Source organism: Callorhinchus milii, unplaced genomic scaffold, assembly GCF_018977255.1.
Source record: "Callorhinchus milii isolate IMCB2004 unplaced genomic scaffold, IMCB_Cmil_1.0 Scaffold1, whole genome shotgun sequence".
Lineage (NCBI taxonomy): Eukaryota > Metazoa > Chordata > Chondrichthyes > Chimaeriformes > Callorhinchidae > Callorhinchus > Callorhinchus milii.
The window spans coordinates 75,830,631-75,850,619 of NW_024704742.1; the positions used below are offsets into that span (position 1 = coordinate 75,830,631).

Sequence of the window (19,989 nt, forward strand, 5' to 3'; positions counted from 1 at the left end):
CCCCCACACCCACCGATGGGGATGTGAGGAGGACGGGGGACATGAAGTAGACTATCCCGTTGAGGGAAGGAAGTGGCCACGCCGTAGGGTTTGTGGAGGTCAGAGGTGGGTTGAGGTGACAGGTATTTAAAGGTGAGAACAAGGATGTTGAACACAAGCCACGGGGGGAATCGAGAGCAAATTGAGACAAACAAGAATGCGGGTGATACACTTGCAGATAGGCCTGGTGCAAGAAAGGACTTGGGTTGGAAAGCTTTAATATATATAGCGTGTATTTTGTTTGTAAACATGGCAGCCAATTTGTTCATAGCAATGTCCGACAGACAATCATGAAGTGAATAATTGTTGGTCAGGACACCAGGAAAAACTCCCTCTTCTCCTTTTTTGAATAGTGGCATGGGATCTTTAATGTCCATTTTGATGGTGAATTCTATCACAAACCACTACAAGCCTCTCCAACAGAGCTCAGAGACTTTCTAATGGACGTAAGTGACTAACATGAGTGGCTTTCTGTAACTTGAATTTCTCTCTATATATCTAAACCAGACAAAATGCTTCAAGACAGACAGGTGTTAGGGCTCCTGCAGAGCTGACCTGTAAGATCTCAGCTAGTCCAGTTCCATAAACAAGAGTTCTCACCTGTATAACATATCCAGAGATACATTTGAAGTTTGGAGGCTGGGGAGCACCATCTAACAGCAGCTCCCCTGTCAGACCAGCCTCAGCTTTCCTGGCAGCCAAAATATCTAACAACCTGGAAAGTAACCAAAACAAACAGCAGTTTATATTTGCTGGAGAAAAATCTCTGGAGTGTTCAGTGCAACCTTAAATTATACACCTGAAAGCTGTCAACAGAAAGAAAAAGATTTTCTAAGCCAGGAAAAGGCGAAGTCTCCTGAGGTTGAACTTGCTACGGGGAAGACACAACTGGCAGAGCCTAGCAGATCTGTACTCACAACCTGAAGCAGATTCAAAAGTATTGATTTTTGTATTGAAAGATTTCACATGTTCTCATGTCTGTGAGTCCAGTGTACCAAGATGTGTGCTATGTTGTGTGGCTACTCCTTACCCTTTCATAAGTCTAAAATGTTAAGAGTGAAATAGCTGCAAATCTTTCACTGTGTGTTTTTAACCGTAGATCTCCTGTTACAAACATGCAATAAAAGATTACCGACACACAGCGAATAATGCTCAATGCTCAACTCCAACTAATTCTGTTTTATAACACACAGAATTACTACACTTGCCAGCAATTACCTGTGATATTCTTTCAGATGTTATAACATTATAGGAACAATATCAAAAGCAAAGATTGCTAACAGGATAATATGAACCAGGGTTGGGTACATAAAGTACAATAAGCCACAAACTTCCTAAGTATTTTCCAGGGAAAAAGATCATAAACACTTACGAGGACTTTCCACTGCCTGTAGGACCTAGGATAGCATTCATTCCAGGGCTCATAATGCCACTATAAAACAGGAAGGAAATAGTCCAAACAATGTCTTGTATTACACCAGCAAAATCCATTCACGTTACTTGACAGATCCTACACAATCCTTGTTGCCATACAAAAAGAACAAAGAAAGTAAAGCTAACTCAAGGTGAGTTCAAGTTAAGACAGACAAAGTGCAACGCTTAAGAGATATATTGATAATAAATGGACATTTGAAAAAACAAATGTGGTGTTTCACTTCTTATAACACACATATCTCTTGTGCAACAGTAGGTGTATACAGTATTAATAAATGCTCAGCCAGTGAATAATAATTTTCATTCTATAATTCAATTTAGTAGTCACACTTAATAACAGTAACAAAATTACATTTAAAGAGCGCCTGACAGGTGTATATATACAGTGCTTTTTTGTGAAAATAAAGATACAGACAAAAGAGCACAAGATTATAAACTGAGTTCAACTACTTCATGTTAGTCACTAATTTATGAAACACTCCTTAGTTATTTGAAGATATTTAAAAGATATGTCATATATGTGAGATATACATGTTTAAGAAATGTAAAACTCACTGAATGCAGCTATAAAAGGATTGCAAATATAAGGATTATTGTAATAAGGAGAAACAGCCAGAGACGATATTAGAGAAAATTATAATAATAATCCTTACATTTGGTATAATATCTTTCACTTTGAGAAGCTGTCTCAAAGCACAAAGATCCATGAAATGAACGACCAATTTTATCTGATGGATTGTTGACCAGAACACCAAGAGAAACGCCCTTCTCTTTTCGAACGGAGTCACCGGATCTTTAGCTTTCCAATGGCAGAAGTAAGGATTAATTGACATTTTTTGTAATGTAACATTCTGAGCCAATGTGTCAGATATTTTGGCAGGTTACTGCCTCTCCACTTCACTCAACTTGAAAGACAATTTTATACTGTGGTTGGTTTCTTCGGTTCAAACATGTCCCATTTCTCAATATTTTTATACTTCGGATCACAAGATTAGTTCAGTGAAGAAGGCTTTACGCCCCACCTCCAGAACACCTACCCTACCATTCCCTCAATCACCGGATCAAGTTGTTTCTCAAGTGAGCACCATATCCTGACCTCACCACCTTCCTGATAACCCGTTCTTATCATTAAATACCCTCTGGATAATTAAAAAAAACACTTCCTGGTGTTCGCCCTGAAATTGCCCTTTGCAAATCTAAATCTACGTCCTCTCGATCTCCTGTATTGGTGCATCCTAAAGTATTGTTATGGGTTTCTAAAATCTTTTTACTTTTATTAAATCCTATTTAAATAATAATAATAATGAACCTTGCATTTGATGTAGTGCCTTATCACGTCGTTGAGATGTCTCAAAGCGCTTAACAGAATATATTGTAGATTTTGTGAGTGGAACGCGGCAGACAATTGTGCACAGCAGCGTCCCACAAACCGTTGTGGATTAAGTGACCAAATTATTATTCTAATTTTTTTTAAGCAATTATTACCTCCAGAAAGCGATCTGCCAATCGACCTACAACAGGTTTCCCACCAAATAAAATAATCAACTAGATAAAAGTACTTACTTGATATCAGTTAGAATTTCCTTCATTTTGACCTTATTGAAGTAGGGTGGACCACTTCTGGTTTTCACTCTGTAGTAAATGCTGTAAAAAGTGACTGTACATCCAGCAGGTAGCTCAGACTTGTCTGACTGAGGCACAGCGCCATATTTATCAGCCGTGGCTACAGCATTGGCAGCTTTAGATTTGAACATATCAGCTGGTTATCTGTTCTCTATAAAATAGATAAAAAGTCCGTTCAGACCACATTTCACAGTCTAGTATTTTTTAAGGTAAATTTCAATTTCCTTTTCCACCATAATCCATGATATTGTTATTTCATCTATACAGTACATCATAAAACCGATGATGATAATAATAATAATCCTTGCGTTTGATATAGCGCTGTTCACGTCGGGAGGACGTCCCAAAGCGCTTCACAGAACAAACTGTAAAGTGAATTGACTGTGTATTTGTGGGCGAACGCGGCAGCCAATTGTGCACAGCAATGTCCCACAAACAGTCGTAGATTGAAAATGACCAATTTAATTATTGGTTTGGGTTTTGGAGGGATTATTATTAGGCTCTGTGTGGAGTAAGGAAACTTGCCCAAGGTTTCGCCCTGTGCCTGGAATTGAACTCAGGTCTCTCACTTGCAAAGCGAGTGCTCTAACCACTGAGCTACAGGACTCCGATGTCAGCCAGAGAGAGTGTACAAACATACCAATTCTTATCTATTTTCTTTTTTAAAAAAGTGGTTTCGAAAAAATAAATGATATAGATTGGAATATATATTCAGATTACAGAACGCGTGCAAAATATCAGCATTTTCTTCAACCCTTAGCTCTCCATTAACTCTTTCATCCAGTCCCTGGCCCAGTCCTGTTTTCTGCAACCTTGAATATTAATAATAATGCCTGCGTATTATAGACAATCTCTCTCCTACACCAGTCCCATCCAACTCGGGCTCCATTCTCTTTGCACCACATTGAGGCATTTTCCTACGTGAAAGATGCTGTATAGATGCAAGTTGTAGCTCACATCCAAAATGTATTTATTACATAAAAATAAAGACAGCAGGTCTTGAACATTTTGAATCCCAGTGATTGACAGCACAAATGGGAGTGTGGAAAACTGAACGCCACACCTAAAACGGAAAACCTTGAACAATGTTTTAAAAATCTCAAAACCAAGAGACTTTGTTTCGTGTAATGTCGATCAGTCACTCCAAGATATTAAAATATAACAATAATGAGCCTTGCATTTGGTATAGCGCCTTTCACATTGTCCGAAACAGGATTTACTGTAAAGTGTAGCGACTGTTTTGCAGGTGATGAGTCCCTTTATTGTGTGTATATATTTAAAAAAATATTAATAGTGTTTTAACTTACTAGTTGTCTTGAACCCTCCCACACACAAAAAATAGACAACAGCACCGCCTTATCACACTCACCTGAAGTGAAAACTAAACTGAGTGTCAAAACTAATACGATTTTGACATTTAAATCTGCAGCAACGTGACTCTTCTTCAAAAGCAAACACACTCCCTGGGCAACTGCTGTAAGTGCCCAGCAGCCTGGCCTCTGCCACTCACACACACACTGCCCTGAGTCACTGCCACTCACACCAACCTACACACTCACACACACTGCCCTGAGCCACTGCCACTCACACCAACCTACACACTCACACACACACTGCCCTGAGCCACTGCCACTCACACCAACCTACACACTCACACACACTGCCCTGAGCCACTGCCACTCACACCAACCTACACACTCACACACACACTGCCCTGAGCCACTGCCACTCACACCAACCTACACACTCACACACACACTGCCCTGAGCCACTGCCACTCACAACCTACACACTCACACACACACTGCCCTGAGCCACTGCCAACACTCACTCACTCACTCACTCACTCTGCCCTGAACCTCAGCCACTGCCAACACTCACACTCACTCACACACACACTGAGGCCTCAGCTCACTGCACTGCTCACTACCCCCCTCCTACTGTACCTCCCCCCCTCCCTCCTACTGCACCTCCTCCCCTCCCTCCTACTGCACCTCCCCCCCACCTCCTGCTGCACCGCCCCCCACTGCACCTCCCCCCCCCACTGTACCTCCCCCCTCCTACTGCACCTCCCCCCCCACTGTACCTCCCCCCACTGTACCTCCCCCCCTCCTACTGCACCTCCCCCCCCACTGTACCCCCCCCACCTCCTGCTGCACCTCCCCCCCCCCTCCTGCTGCACCTCCCCCCCCACTGTACCTCCCCCCACTGTACCTCCCCCCTCCTACTGCACCTCCCCCCCCACTGTACCCCCCCCACCTCCTGCTGCACCTCCCCCCCCCCTCCTGCTGCACCTCCCCCCCCCACTGCACCTCCCCCCCCCCACTGTACCTCCCCCCCCCACTGTACCTCCCCCCACTGTACCTCCCCCTCCTACTGCACCTCCCCCCCCACTGTACCCCCCACCTCCTGCTGCACCTCCCCCCCCCTCCTGCTGCACCTCCCCCCCACTGTACCTCCCCCCTCCTACTGCACCTCCCCCCCCACTGTACCCCCCCCCACTGTACCTCCCCCCCTCCTACTGCACCTCCCCCCCCCACTGTACCTCCCCCCACCTCCTGCTGCACCTCCCCCCCACCTCCTGCTGCACCGCCCCCCCCCACTGTACCTCCCCCCCTCCTACTGCACCTCCCCTCCCTCCTACTGCACCTCCCCCCCCCCACTGTACCTCCCCCTCCTACTGCACCGCCCCCCTCCTACTGCACCTCCCCCCCCACTGCACCTCCCCCCCCCCACTGTACCTCCTCCCCTCCTACTGCACCTCCCCTCCCTCCTACTGCACCTCCCCCCCCCACTGTACCTCCCCCCTCCTACTGCACCGCCCCCCTCCTACTGCACCTCCCCCCCCCACTGCACCTCCCCCCCCCACTGTACCTCCTCCCCTCCTACTGCACCTCCCCCCCTCCTACTGCACCTCCCCCCCCCCACTGTACCTCCTCCCCTCCTACTGCACCCCCCCCACTGTACCTCCCCCCTCCTACTGCACCTCCCCCCCCCACTGCACCTCCCCCCCCACTGCACCTCCCCCCACCCACTGCACCTCCCCCCACCTCCTACTGCACCTCCCCCCCCCACTGCACCTCCCCCCCACCTCCTACTGCACCTCCCCCCCCACTGCACCTCCCCCCACCCACTGCACCTCCCCCCCACCTCCTACTGCACCTCCCCCCCCACTGCACCTCCCCCCCCCACTGTACCTCCTCCCCTCCTACTGCACCTCCCTCCCTCCTACTGCACCTCCCCCCCCCACTGTACCTCCCCCCCTCCTACTGCACCGCCCCCCCCTCCTACTGCACCTCCCCCCCCACTGCACCTCCCCCCCCCCACTGTACCTCCTCCCCTCCTACTGCACCTCCCCCCCTCCTACTGCACCTCCCCCCCCCACTGTACCTCCTCCCCTCCTACTGCACCCCCCCCCACTGTACCTCCCCCCTCCTACTGCACCTCCCCCCCCCACTGCACCTCCCCCCCCCACTGCACCTCCCCCACCCACTGCACCTCCCCCCACCTCCTACTGCACCTCCCCCCCTCCTGTCACACACACACAGGATCACACTAAACACCTGTCACACACACACACACACACAGGATCACACTAAACACCTGTCTGACACACACAGAGGATTCACACTAAATAAATACGAGTTGTTGTTGTTGACCAATGTATCTGGAAGATTGTCAGCTATCCTGACATCAGTGTTGTTAAAAGGGTCTTGAATTAGGACACTGGGAGAAACTACCTTTTTCCCAGGAGTGTCATGGAATATTTAATGGCCACCAATAACATTGTTCGAAAAGAGAAGGGCAGAGACTTCACCAAAGAATGGCACCTCCGACAATGTAGCACTGATCCAGTATTACATTGGACTGTCAGCATAGGCGAGAACTGAGGTCCACAATGGGGCTTAAACCCACAACCTTTGCTTCAGAGGCAAGAGTACTGCCATCTGACTGAGATTGACACCTGTTTAAATCTGGCACACCATTCAACGTGCCTTTTACTAAACATGGAATAACTACAATGAGCTGTGGTTTCTACTGCATTTGAACAGCAGTGCTATTGAGAGCTTTGAGGTACGCGGTCTGTGGCTGAAATTTCCTGGTAACTTGCGATCGAACATAACAAGAAGAACAATGATAACAAATTACATTTGTATACCGTCTTTTATATCAGGAGAACGTCCCAAGGCGCTGGACAGTCAGGGATCTGCACCCGAGCTGGTGGTTGGGATTAGAAAGGGTGGAGGTCAGGGAGGGTAAGGGTAGGAGGGTGACCAAAGGCACAGTCGAAATAGAGGATCTTGAGACGGGTCTTGAAGGAGGCAAGGGAGGGGCCGAGGGGGAGGGGAGGGACTGTGGGATGGAGTGTCAGAGGGTGGGGGCAGAGTGGCTGAAAGCCTGCCCACTAATGGTGGGGTGGACAAGGTGGGGGATGTGAAGCAGGCTGGAGCTTACTGAGCGGAGGGAGTGGACAGGCTGGTAGGGGGTTAGGAGGTCCCACAGGTAGGGAAGAATAAGGCCGTGGAGGGCTTTGAAAGTATCTTGAACTGTATCCACTGAGTGATGGGGAGCCAGTGGAACCGGGCGAGGATGGGGATGATGGGGTCGCTGAGACTGGTGTGGGAAAGGACATTGGCTGCAGAGTTCTGGATGATCTGCAGCCTGTGGAGAGAGGAGTACGGGAAACCGACAAGCAGGGAGTTTGCGTAAATTCAATTTAAAGCAACATCTTGATGTGTCAGCCTAGCTCAGTTGATAGCACTCTCACCTCTGAATCGGAAGGCTGTGGGTTTAAACCCCACATCAGGACTTTGAGTGCACGGCAAAGGCTCACACTCCCGTGCAGGGCTGAGGGACTGCTGCATTGTCAGAGGTGGTTTTCTTCAGATGAGACTTTAAAATAAGGTTCCATCTGGCCGTCCAGGCTAATGGGAAACATCTCATTGCACTGTTCAAAAATAAGAACAGAGTTTCTAGTGCTGTCCTGTAGAACAATCCTCCAAATTGGTCATTCACTTCATGACTTGTTTGTGGAGGATTGTTGTGTGTACTCCTGACATGAAGGCGCTATACAAATGTAATTTGTTGTCGTCGGGTAAATTGGCTACCCGTTTCCCTACAAATATGTAATCACTGCACTTTACAGTAAATGTGTGTCAACCTGGCCCAGTGATGGCACTCTTGCCTCTGAGTTAGAAGGTTGTGGGTTCAAGCCCCATGTCAATACTTGGGATCACATTGTCTAAGCTGACACTCCAATGCAGTGCTGAGGGTGTGTTTCATTGTTGTTAAACCGATATCTTGTCTGCCTGTTCACCGGCCTCCAGCCTGCTTCATGTCCCCCGCCTTGCCTGCCCCACCAATGGCGGGCGGGCCTTCAGCCACTCTGCCCCCACCCTCTGGAACTCCATCCTGCAGTCCCTCCGCCTTACCTCTCCCTTGCCTCCTTCAAGACCCATCTCAAGACCCTTTTCTTTGACCTTGCCTTTGGTCTCCCTCCTTCCCCGCCCTGCCCTGCACCCTCCCTGATCCCGACCCCCAGCTCGGGTCCAAAACACTGATTGTCTAGCACCTTGGGTTGTCCTCCTAACATGTATACACATGTAATTTTGTTGTTCCAGTCGTTGGATGTTAAAGATCCCTTGGCACTGATTGAAAAGAGAAGGAAGTTTCTCCCAGTGTCCTGCCTAACAATTCCTCCAAATAAAATTGGTCACCCACTCCATGGCTGATGAGGGAACACTGTTGTGCACAATTGGCTGCCCCATCACACCCACAAAATATTGTCAATCTTCTTTACAGTATATCCTGTGAAGCACTTTGAGACAGCTCAATGATATGATAAGGCTCTATATCAAATCCAAGGATTATTATTATTATTATTAATCCTGTGAAGTGCTTCGAAATATTTGATGGTAATGATAAGGCCTCTATCAAATGCAAAGATTATTATTGTTATTTATTCTTCCTGCCTGAGCTGATTATCTGTATCAAGAGTTTTCTCAGTGTAGAACAAAATCTACAAACAACATTGTAAATTAAAAAATATAAGGGCTTTATTCTGCAATTTAAATTCAACAGCCATGTATAAATCACTTTATACAACAAGTAAATCGATCTATCCACTGAGGTTTACAGATACCATATTATTTCCCCATGGGAACACACAACCATTAGGTCATTGTTTAAAATACTAAACACATAAAATGTGAAATTTTCACAAGAACAGCTGGATATCATTGTTGCTGAATTTAAAATGCACAAAACCTATGTTTTATAAATTTGACGTTAAGGCAAAGAGCTTTGTACTGAATGAAACACTGAAAGTATCTACCGAGGGCTGAGAGGCACTGAAAACTTTATTTGATATGAAAATCTATCACCATGCTTTAGAATATCTAAACCAGAATGAGAGTTCCAAATATTCACGCTGCCTACTCATGGAAATACCTGCAACCACTGCCTCCTCTGGCTCATCATCAGGACTTGGGAGGGGGAAGGGATTCTTCCCATTCAGCTCCGATAAACCGTGCAATCCAAAGCCCTGTCAGGATGGGTGGACAAGTTGACAGTACTCTCAATGGCAAGCTATGCTGGTTAAATTCCAGCAGTACGCCAACATACACTTTGGGGTCCTCAAGCCTTGGCTCTTGCCAACCTGCGCCAAATATTCTCCAGAACTAGTTAAACAGTGGCTGGGATCACACAGGACTTCATGAGTTTAAACCATTGTCAGGTTTGAATCCAGCTGCTTTATATCCCAACCTTTTGGCTCTAGCGCCTAGTGTGCAAAAATCATCCTACATGAAAAGCGAACTGGACACGAAAACTGGGACATTAAAGGGATAGACCACTTGATGCCAGTGCTCAATGCTTCAATGAGGAGACAGAAGCACATGTCAGAAAATAAAGTTACAATCTTTGGATTTGCTCTTACTGTCCCTTCTCCTAAGCCAAGTTATGCCAGAAATTCCTTCATATTTTTTACTGCTGTGCTGAAAATATTGCAACCAGTCTACAGTGGAGTATTAGGTTGACAACACATTCCAATATAATAAAATAAAACACACAATAATATAAGGCAACAATTAAACAGAACAATTAACAATCAAACAGAATCATAAAATTAGACAACATTATCGTTCCAGATTGTCTGGTTACAGTATCTGCATTGATACTATCATGTAAGTGGCATTACTGATTACCTATAGATTATTACAATAACAGGTTCCTCAGTGTTTGTGCTTCTGTTTTCCCTTCTAGTTAACCATCTCATTGTGTCACAGAAAACCACCCCAAACACTCCCTTTTCGGTCATGACACAAGAAAATCCAGTTAAGGGTTTTCCCCACATTCAGTGTTGTACACAATAAATAAATTGTGCTGCGTTCTTTCCTCAGAAGAACGAGAATGAGGAACTTCATTCTGTATGACTGACTGTTTGCGATACATTACACCATTTGGCCGAAAAGGGTTGCAAGGGTCACATTGTCACAGGACATAATTCAGCTACCACAATTAAATGTACTTTTGAAATACTAACAAGAGTTACAAGGTTAGAATGGAGAAAAATGTTTTTAAACATTCTGCTTAATGTATGAGACGGCATTGTATATTAACATTTTACAAAGAATTACTCCACAGGAGTAGCATTTAATAACAATGCCAGTATTTTGGATGTGGGTCAACTTTCCTACAACTTGTTCTACTAGGATCAGATAGAATATTGCCACTTTTCCCTCTCACATGCGCGCACACACACACATTCATACTTCTAAGATTTTTACATTATAAAAATACATGGTCAATTTGTCTAGTAATATACACTGAACTCCACTCCTGTGAAATGCTTTGAGACCTCTCAGCAACGAATGTTATATTGAATGTATACATTGAATACTACTCTTATCAAGCTTGCCATCAGTCCTTCATGAAAAAAGTTTAAAAGTCTTCAATTGGAAGAGAAATATAAACACAGAGGATTTTTTTTGGGTGGGGGGTGGTGGGGGAGGGGGATATTTGAGACAAGGGGAGCTTTGAGACAGCCTTGGGGAGGTTAGATTCATGGAGCTGAGTTTGATGAATGAATCAGTGCAAGTACAGGGCTATATTACAACCTGGCTCAAATAGCTGTTCTCTTGTAGTAACCATTCTGGACAGAGGGGCTTGGCTTCAATGCTACAGCGCGCTACACCACAGTGAATACAGCTGTGAATCCAATGTTACTACAGGAAATATACCTCTTTCACCTTTCATCTATTAATACACTTATTGCTCATGAGCTGTCAAGCATAGGACATCCTTCCCAGGTGGTTGGCAGGAACGTATCCCTTTTGCCCTTTAGCCTCTGCCAGCCACCAATCTTTGTTGCCACTCAGGTCACTGAACTTCAGTATTCTCACTCGCTCCTGCTCCTGAAGGCTGAGTTCATGTTCATTCCGTGCTTGAAAGGAATAAACAGCATAAAAAATCTGGAGAAATAAAATAAATAGTGATATTACAAATAAAATCAAACTGTAGTGGAAAGTTGGTGTAGTCCATTTCCACAGTACCATCTGATATGTTGCCAAGATCGACATTCTTTCATGTATGAGCCTGGACTCGGAACATCCTCCTGATGTGAAAGGCCCTATAGAAATGCAATTTGTTTCTGCTGTTGTTGTTGTTGTTGGACTGTAAGGTCTAAAACTTGCTGTTTATTGATATGCTCTGCACTTGCAATGAGGTCCTGACCTCACCCACTGTATACCTTCCATCAGGAATCACTGGATAGCAATCATTTGCAGAAATGCTTGTTGACTTAATATTAATAATTGCATTTGATATAGCACCTTATCACGTCTTTGGGATGTTTCAAAGCACTTCACAGAACATACTGTAAAGTCAATTGACTGTATATTTTGTGGGCGAAATGCGATGGGTCTATTCCTTCCCTGACCTGGGTCAACTTTAGCACTACAGCTGATAGCATCCAACTCAGCATAAACCCGGGTCACTCTGGGCAACAAGTAGGTTTGTGGTAACAGTTGCCGGCAGCTATAGATTATGGTCTATGTTTTTAGATAAAATATTAGGGATACAATTATAAGTGCCTGGCCTTACTCTTCTCCCACTCCCCTGCGTGCTTATTAGGGAAAAGCTAAAATGATCTGTGATTACTGGGGGTTTTGAAAAAGTGCTCGAAAGGCAAAATTGAAGCGAAAATGACTTCTCATAGCATAAAAAAAGTCTGAGGAAGCAATGTGAGCCTCCTGTAGGTAACCTGATATGCATCACTCTAATTTGAGGGAACTTTTCAACCTCAATGATTAAAGAAGGAAGCAAGCAAACTGCTCTCACCTCATGTTCTCCAAGGTCACTTGAACTGTCGTCACTTCTTTCTTTTGGCACTGGCTCAGGGATGGGTGGGATCCCTTCCTGACAGCCATTCACACTACTGTTACCATTGCTGCCTCTGAAGAGCAGACTCTTTACACTGTTTGTATCACCAGAATGAGGCGACACAAATAGGTTAAAGTCATCGAAATCTCCATTAGGAGTGTAGCGCACTGCTGATGTCACATTCTGTCCACACGCAAGATTGTATGGTCTCAAAAATGAGGAATACACGTAGCCTTGCGTCACTGCAAAGGAACAAAGCATTACAATATGACAACTCATAGATTACCTTTGAATGATACACATACTAAGCAGTTATTTCTTAACCAGGATTGTCTTTATAAATAACTATTTGTATGGATGATCCCAAATACAAACATCCTAGAATTTTTGATTTTTTTCGTTCCCAATCTACTTTCTCGATTTATGCTCCTTATTTATTATTAAGAAAACTGTAAGAAGCCTTGTAATTTGATATAGCCTCATAACACATTGTTGAAATCTCTCAAAGCACTTCACAGGATTTACTGCAAAGTGTAGTGACTGTGTATTTATGGGTGAACACAGCAGCTAATCTGGGCAGAGCAAATGTCCCACAAATATGAAATGAACTCCCTGCTTGTCAGTATTCCCAATTCCTCCCTCCACAAGCTTCCAAGCTCTGTGATCCTACCACCCCCTCCCTCACCCAGTTCGACTTGCTCCCCATCCCCAGAGGATAGAATTCAAAATCTCGACCTCGCTTTCAAAGCCATCCACAGGCTTGCTCTTCCCTACCTCTGTGGTCTGCTAATGCCACATCGACCTGTCCGCTCCCTCCATTTGGCGTACTCTGGCCTGCTCTATGTCTGCCGAACCATCAGCGATCAGACTTCAAGCCTCCCTGCCCCTTTGGAATTCCATCCCTTCATCTCGCCCACGCACTACAAGGCCCATCTCAAGACTTTCCTCTTCGACTGGGTCTTCAGTCACCCTCCTACTCCCACTCTCCCTGCCCTCCTCCCCTCCCCTCCTGATCCCAAACCCCAGCTCGGGTGCAAATCTTTCATTGTCCAGCATCTTAGGACATCCTCCCGACGTGAAGGCACTATACAAATGTAATTTGTTGTTGATTAATTTTATCTGGGGGACTGTTGGTCAGGATGCCGGGAGAGATCAGGATCATGTCCCATTTGATTACTTTTGCAATTCATTAAAAAGCTACTTGGCTTTTATATTCACTTGTGCATTCACGTGGTTCTATTGCCCAATAAGGATACATTGAAAGGCCCACAGTTCACGTGACAGGAGACTGGCACTGCCAATAGTGACAATATATTCTTGTACTTTAGAATGAAATGTCCATTTAGAGGCAGAGTAGCTTGAGAGGGTAAAGAGGTTGAAGATGTTCGAAGATTGTCGAAGAAGAGTTTTGAAAAGCCCCTGAAGTAAAGAAGAGGTTGATGATGTTGGCTTGTATGAGATGTGGAGGATAGTTAGGTAGTAGTTAGGAGCTGGGTTTGTAAAAGCTCAAGGGAACACGGTAAACTTCTGATCTATCATCATTCCAAAGGAAAAGAGCTCAGTGACTCTATATTCTGAGTGACAATGTAGGCATGAGTCCTCTGGGGCCAGATACCAGCACATACTTCCTGTGCAGAGCAAACAGCTGACAGTATGACAAAGTGGCCCTGGCCCCCATAACTGCTAATTTATTTGTCAAAACTTGGTTAAATATAGTACAGTATAAGTTTATAATTAGGCATATTGTCTATAAAAAACTTGGCAAATTTCTCTTTAGAAGCAAAAACATTTACAAACATAAAGTCACTAGGAAAGAGGTCAAATCTGAAGACGTTAAGGCCTAATGTTTAACAAGTGGGCCGGGCTCAGCACAGTGAAGGCTGGTAAAAGTGAATTGAATGTTGAAAGCACTCACTTCCTGTGTCAACAAGCCATCTGCTGGTGCTCCCCATTGGGTCCTGCTGCTCAAGGATGGCCACAATCTCACCTTCGTAAAGACACACATCTTGCTCTTGTGCAGCATTGAACTTCCTCTTTGCTTGAAATAGTTTCTCAGGGCTGTGCTCGGACAATAACTTTGACCTGTGATCTTCTGTCTGATGGGGGGCATCAGGCTTGAGAGACAACAGAAGCATAGCCTTAAGTACCAATAGGTGTCTCCCTCAACAACATTATCGGATGACTCATTGCTCGATATTATATTTATAGTACAGTCAAAGCTACAAACGTTCAGATGACAGAAACTAAACCCATGGGACAATGCAAGGCACATGCTTCCTAGATTTTAGATTTATCCTACCAACCCGGCCTGGCCGCTCCCTTTGCTCAGCAAACACTGGTTGCTGCATGTCCCAGTAAAGGGGCAGTATAAACGTAAAGCACATTGTATTGTATTACTTGCAATTAGATGTTTATTAAGACACTCAACCACCTTCTCCACAAAACTTCCAAGAATCGGAAAATCTCCAGTACAGAACAATTTAGAAAGCACACTTAAAATAAATATTTACTTAAAAACAACCTTACTCCCACCAATGCAATTCAAAAGACAATGAGGTTTAAAATGCAGCACCATCACTGCTGTTTCTCAGAATGTCGTCAAGCAAAATGGCGACTACAGTACCACCTTTGCCAGTGTTTGAGATTGCGATTTCTTAAGCAAATTTTCAGCAAATTGTATAATTTTAGGTGAAAAACAGGGTTGCAATTATTCTTATTAATATAAAATATAATACTAATTAATATTAATATCCTTGCATTTAATATGGCGCCTTTCTCGTCTCAAAGCGTTTCACAGGATTTTGTTATTTGTAGGCAAGGCTGCGGTTCAGTTCAGTGACTGGGAATCTTTTGAACATCCCATTTTAAACCCCTTTTTGTACAATTGAAAAGTTTATCATAGTTTCAGGATCTAGAAGCCTGAAACCTCCTCATGTTCTTTGATCATTTTGCAATTTCAGCATTTGAAAAATCATTAAATTGTTCAATTGGAAGTAGGTTTTCTACAGTTCCGAAAACTATGAGGAATTTCAGACCTTTTACTTACAATAGAAGTCGACAATCTTTTCTTCAACCGTTCATCTGAGCTGAGCCTCCGTTCAACCAACCTCTGAGTTCCAGTACTGAACTCCTTAACAAACCACAAATGGTGAATTTCTTCAAAGACTTGACTCTGTCTGTTCCCAATGCTCATTGAAAGAGAAGCCTAAAGTAGAAAATGTGAAACCTGTAGCGTCACAAAAGATGCTCTTTAAAGTATAAGTACTTCATTTAATTTTCTTAGTACTCTGGAGTGGAACAAGGGTATTGGAAATTGGATTGGGGAGGTTTCACTCAAGAATAGGTCATAAACTACCCACATGGACATTAATAGTCAAGTTTTATGACTACTGAGCCCTGAGTCATGGATGGCTGCGACCTGTGGGAACGCCGCTCTGACGGGCCAGGAAGGAAATGGCGTTGAAGCAAAGTGCCCATGAGTTGACGTGACACACACATATCTGTGGGCAGGATTCAATACTTAGGAATTCTGCACTAATCCTGGTTACAAATCCTGCACCGTTTGCCCCAATATGAATGATTTCACTACTTCTATAATGGCTATTTGTATTGAGACCACAACCTACCGGTAGATGTTTGACTGCTGGAGAGGCCAGTAAAGCTGAAGTCATATGATCCCTGAATGCAGCCGTAAAACAATAAATACAGTTATTTAAGACTGTCCTGGCTGCCTTATTAAACTTCTGCAGCTCCTCCACTAGCTGCGCGTTTAGTGCTTCATAGTCTTTTTTAGCCAGATTCAGTTCTTCTGCAGCTTTTCTCTCCTTCACACTTTCAGAGCGCTCGAGGCGGCTGATATAGTCAAGCATCTTGTCGTAACGCTTTTGTATTAGTTTCTGAGGACCGCTAAACAGAGTCTGTAGAGCAGCGAGCGGCATCACAACTTGTCTTTCCAAATTGTCTTTCTAGGATAAAAATAAATAAACACACAATGAGAAAGCAGACTTGAAAGAAGGTAAATTATTTTTATCTCTCCTTTGACTGAATTTGCCGGGTGATGGTATGCTTGAAAATGGAATACTGCGTATCCACCTGGCTCAGGAACTGGACCTCCAAGACAGCCTCAGAGGTTGGGCTGGGCTCGATTCTGATATTCCGTTGCTAAACATGTCATCTTGGAGCAGGTTCAGCTCCAAGGAAACCCCACTTACCTCCCCCCACCAAGGAGGATAGTCACTAGTTGGTCATTTGACAGCCACCAAGTGCGGGTTTGAGTGCTCACTAGGTGGATGGTAAGAACTCCCTGTGAACTTTCTGATGCTTTAGTTTGCTGAATTATAATAATAATAATCCTTGCATTTGATATAGCACATTTTATGTCAAAAGGACATCTCAAAGCGCTTCACAGTAAAGTATATGACCATGTGTTTTGCAGATGAATGTGGTAGCCATTCTACATACAGCAATGTACCATAAATAGCTATGAAGTGACTGAACAATTACTAACCAGTACACTGAGAGAATTTTCTTTCCTTTTACCAAATAGTACCATGGGATCTTCAATCTCCACCTGAACAAGCAGACAAAACCTCACTTTAATGCCTCACATGAAGGACATCACGTCTTGACAATGCAGTATACCCCAAGAATACATTGAAAGGTCAGCCTAGTTTGTCACCACTGGTAGCAGTCTTGCCTCTGAATCAGAGAGTTGCGGGCTCAAGCCCCACAACAGAATTCATGATCATTGCTGATGTTCTGGTGCAGTATTAGGTGAGCTGCATTGTCGGAGATGGTGTGCTTCAGGTGACACAGGGAATTCATCCATTGTTTTGGCCATTTTTCACCAAAATTGGTGAATTGATCACTGTTTTTGAGAGATTTGTGGCACAGATTAGTTGTGCCCTCTGTCAGTTTAACAACTCATTACACTTCAAATAGCTCATTACATGAAGTCTTATTAATTAATCTTGTTGTGGGCTCAATCATTGAGCTCACAGTCGAGGCATGTGCCAGCCAAACTAAGGCCTGAGAAGAGCTTCAGCCACCCCAAACATTCGCACCAGACTAGGTAAATCCATGTTCGATCAGTAGTGTGTTTCCAGGTTTTTCTTAATTGAATATTTCTTGATTTATGACATAAATCAAAAGATATTCAATCAAGCAAATATATTTTGTTGGCTGAACAAAAAGATAGGCCACCAGAGGTCTAGGCTAACACTCCAGCGCAATGCTGGAGGTGCACTGCATTGATGGTGGTGCCATCCTTTGGATGAGACGTTAAACCGCAATCCCGTCTGCCTGTTCAGATGGACGTAAAAGATCCTATCGAATTACTCGCAGAGAGTAGGGAGATTCCTCTGGTGTCCTGTCCAACAATACTTCAAACACAATTGGTCATTCACTTCATGGCTGTTTGAGGGGCACTGCTGTGTGGAAACTGGTTACCCAGGTAATACAAGGGTTGTGGGGATCACGATAGCAGATACTTACAAAATGTTCAAATGAACTCTGAGAGTTTTTCAGCTCCTGAAGATAAGTGCCATTGACGTGATTGGAATCTCGTAAAATCTTCTGAAGATCATGGACATTCTGAACAGCTAGTAATATACCTTCCTGAGCAAAAAAATACAATTGATCAAGCTACAAATTATCCCTTTGAGTGAAGGTCACTAACCAGGTCAACACCAATGTGTGAGATGGAGAAATTTGAATGACTTATCCTCCAAATTACTGCTTCTCTGATGTTGTGGAGTTGAATCGTGTGAGCAGTTCCCTCCGTCTCCACAGAGAAAGTGAAAATGATTGGGAATAGTGTGAAAGTTGACAGCGATGTTCCAAAATTATTACGTCAACTCATTGGTGGAAAACTTTGGAAGTTTATTTTCCCAGGTGATGCTACCAGGACACTGGCCTCCACTCTTTCCAGTCTCTGCTCTCAATGAGAAAGATTGAAGAGAAAGAGAGAGAGACACACAGAGACAGAGAGTGACAGATACAAAGACCCTGAGACACAAGGCCAGAACAAACCCACAGCGGATGACATAGGCATAGAGAGCGGGACAGATTCAGGGCTTGAGAAAGAGCAAGGCAGGAAGACTTGCAGAGACAGTTGGAAGTCAAAAGACTTATTACCAAACAAAATATAGTTCATGTGACTACGGACAGCTTCCTCCTAAAAAGTTTTATTCCCAGGTAAGCTCTCCTCTCTATTGTCCAACCTCGGATGAGCCACTTTACGAGTATTCCCATAACAGTTGAAAAAGTACTCGAATGGCCATAACCACCAGAAAAACACTCCTGACATAAGTATTTTCTCTAGAGTGACTCCTTTACACTCTGCTCCATTTTACGATATTAGTTGCCTCCTGAGGTAGACTTGCTGCTCAAGGTAAACTCGCTGTGTAAAAGAGATATAAGATGGGGTTTCGGGGTTGTTGTGGATGCCTTTTCAACGGGTTCTGATATTTGAGATTTTTAAATCCCAACATGTATATCACAGAAATGTTCACTGGTGTAAAATTTGTTCATTTCACACCTATATGTAAGTAAAATGGGCTGTCTGATTATGCAACGACATGCATACAATTATACAAAGCATTTTATTGTTTAATTTGGATAAAAACAAACATTCACCTGAATGTTTTGAAGATAGCAGGATGTGTTCTTTGCACAAAGTCTCACAGCCTTTTCTAAGTTTCGAAACATTTTTTCTTCTCTATCAAAAATCTCATCTTTGACCTGAAACAAAGTACAGTAATAACAAACTCACTTTTTATGCAAATGCACGCATTCAAAACAGTGCCATCACTTTCCACCAGCTTCAGCATGGATTATCTCTCCAAATAAGTTCTGTATCTCAATTTTATTCTACAATCCTTTAATAACGGTAATTTTTCTATTTAATATAGTGCCTTACCATGGCAAAACATCTCAAAGTGATTCACAGTAATTACTATTAAGTGTAGAGACTGTATTTGTGAGCAAATGCAATAATCAGTTTGGCACACATCAAAGTCCCATGAACAATGCCACCCATATCAAACTCCACACCCCCATCAACCAAATCCCTGCCAGGCTCCATTGGCTCTCCATTGCAGAACAGATCGATTTCAAGATCCTCACACTCACAAGTCATTTCATGCTTGAACAGCTCTCTCAACCACTCACACCTCAATCCTTTATTAACCCTCTTCATTTGGCTGGCTTGGGCCTTTTACACAGCTCCGACCCTCCACTCCACCATCAGCAGCCCTGATAAGCTGCCCAATGCTGCATTAAAATGTCAACCTGGAGTGTCAACCTGGACTTTGAGCTCCAAGTCCCCAGTATGAAACTTGAAACCGCAATTTTCTGACCCTGAGTCACAACTGCTACCAACAGAGCCAGGCTTGAGAGCTTTGTACTGTAAGTAATTTGAGCAGGGCATGGATTCTTAAAGCCGTTTTCCCTTTCCACCTTTTCGAACTATCCTCTCCTCCCAGTTATTTAAATAAGTCAGAGGATCGCTCC

General features: G+C 44.1%; 2 protein-coding genes across 4 annotated transcripts in view; both read right to left on the reverse strand.

Moving 5' to 3' along the window:
* LOC103177674 (broad substrate specificity ATP-binding cassette transporter ABCG2) overlaps positions 1-4,630 on the reverse strand; it is a 29,533-nt gene extending 24,903 nt beyond the window's left edge. For all 3 annotated transcript variants that reach the window (XM_007891954.2, XM_007891953.2, XM_007891952.2), the window contains exons 1-4: positions 4,466-4,630; positions 3,037-3,247; positions 1,412-1,471; positions 640-754 (exon numbers count right to left, since the gene is read on the reverse strand). In XM_007891954.2, coding sequence (XP_007890145.1) covers positions 640-754; positions 1,412-1,471; positions 3,037-3,227 — 366 coding nt within the window. In that variant the 5' untranslated portion in view covers positions 3,228-3,247; positions 4,466-4,630. The remainder of the gene's footprint in view (positions 1-639; positions 755-1,411; positions 1,472-3,036; positions 3,248-4,465) is intronic.
* A 6,723-nt stretch (positions 4,631-11,353) lies between these two features.
* Positions 11,354-19,989, reverse strand: part of arhgef38 (Rho guanine nucleotide exchange factor (GEF) 38) — a 39,872-nt gene continuing 31,236 nt past the window's right edge. The window contains exons 8-14 of the mRNA XM_042332219.1: positions 19,114-19,218; positions 17,971-18,093; positions 16,104-16,442; positions 15,524-15,682; positions 14,393-14,591; positions 12,436-12,719; positions 11,354-11,567 (exon numbers count right to left, since the gene is read on the reverse strand). Of these exons, the coding sequence (XP_042188153.1) occupies positions 11,382-11,567; positions 12,436-12,719; positions 14,393-14,591; positions 15,524-15,682; positions 16,104-16,442; positions 17,971-18,093; positions 19,114-19,218 (1,395 nt within the window). The 3' untranslated portion in view covers positions 11,354-11,381. The remainder of the gene's footprint in view (positions 11,568-12,435; positions 12,720-14,392; positions 14,592-15,523; positions 15,683-16,103; positions 16,443-17,970; positions 18,094-19,113; positions 19,219-19,989) is intronic.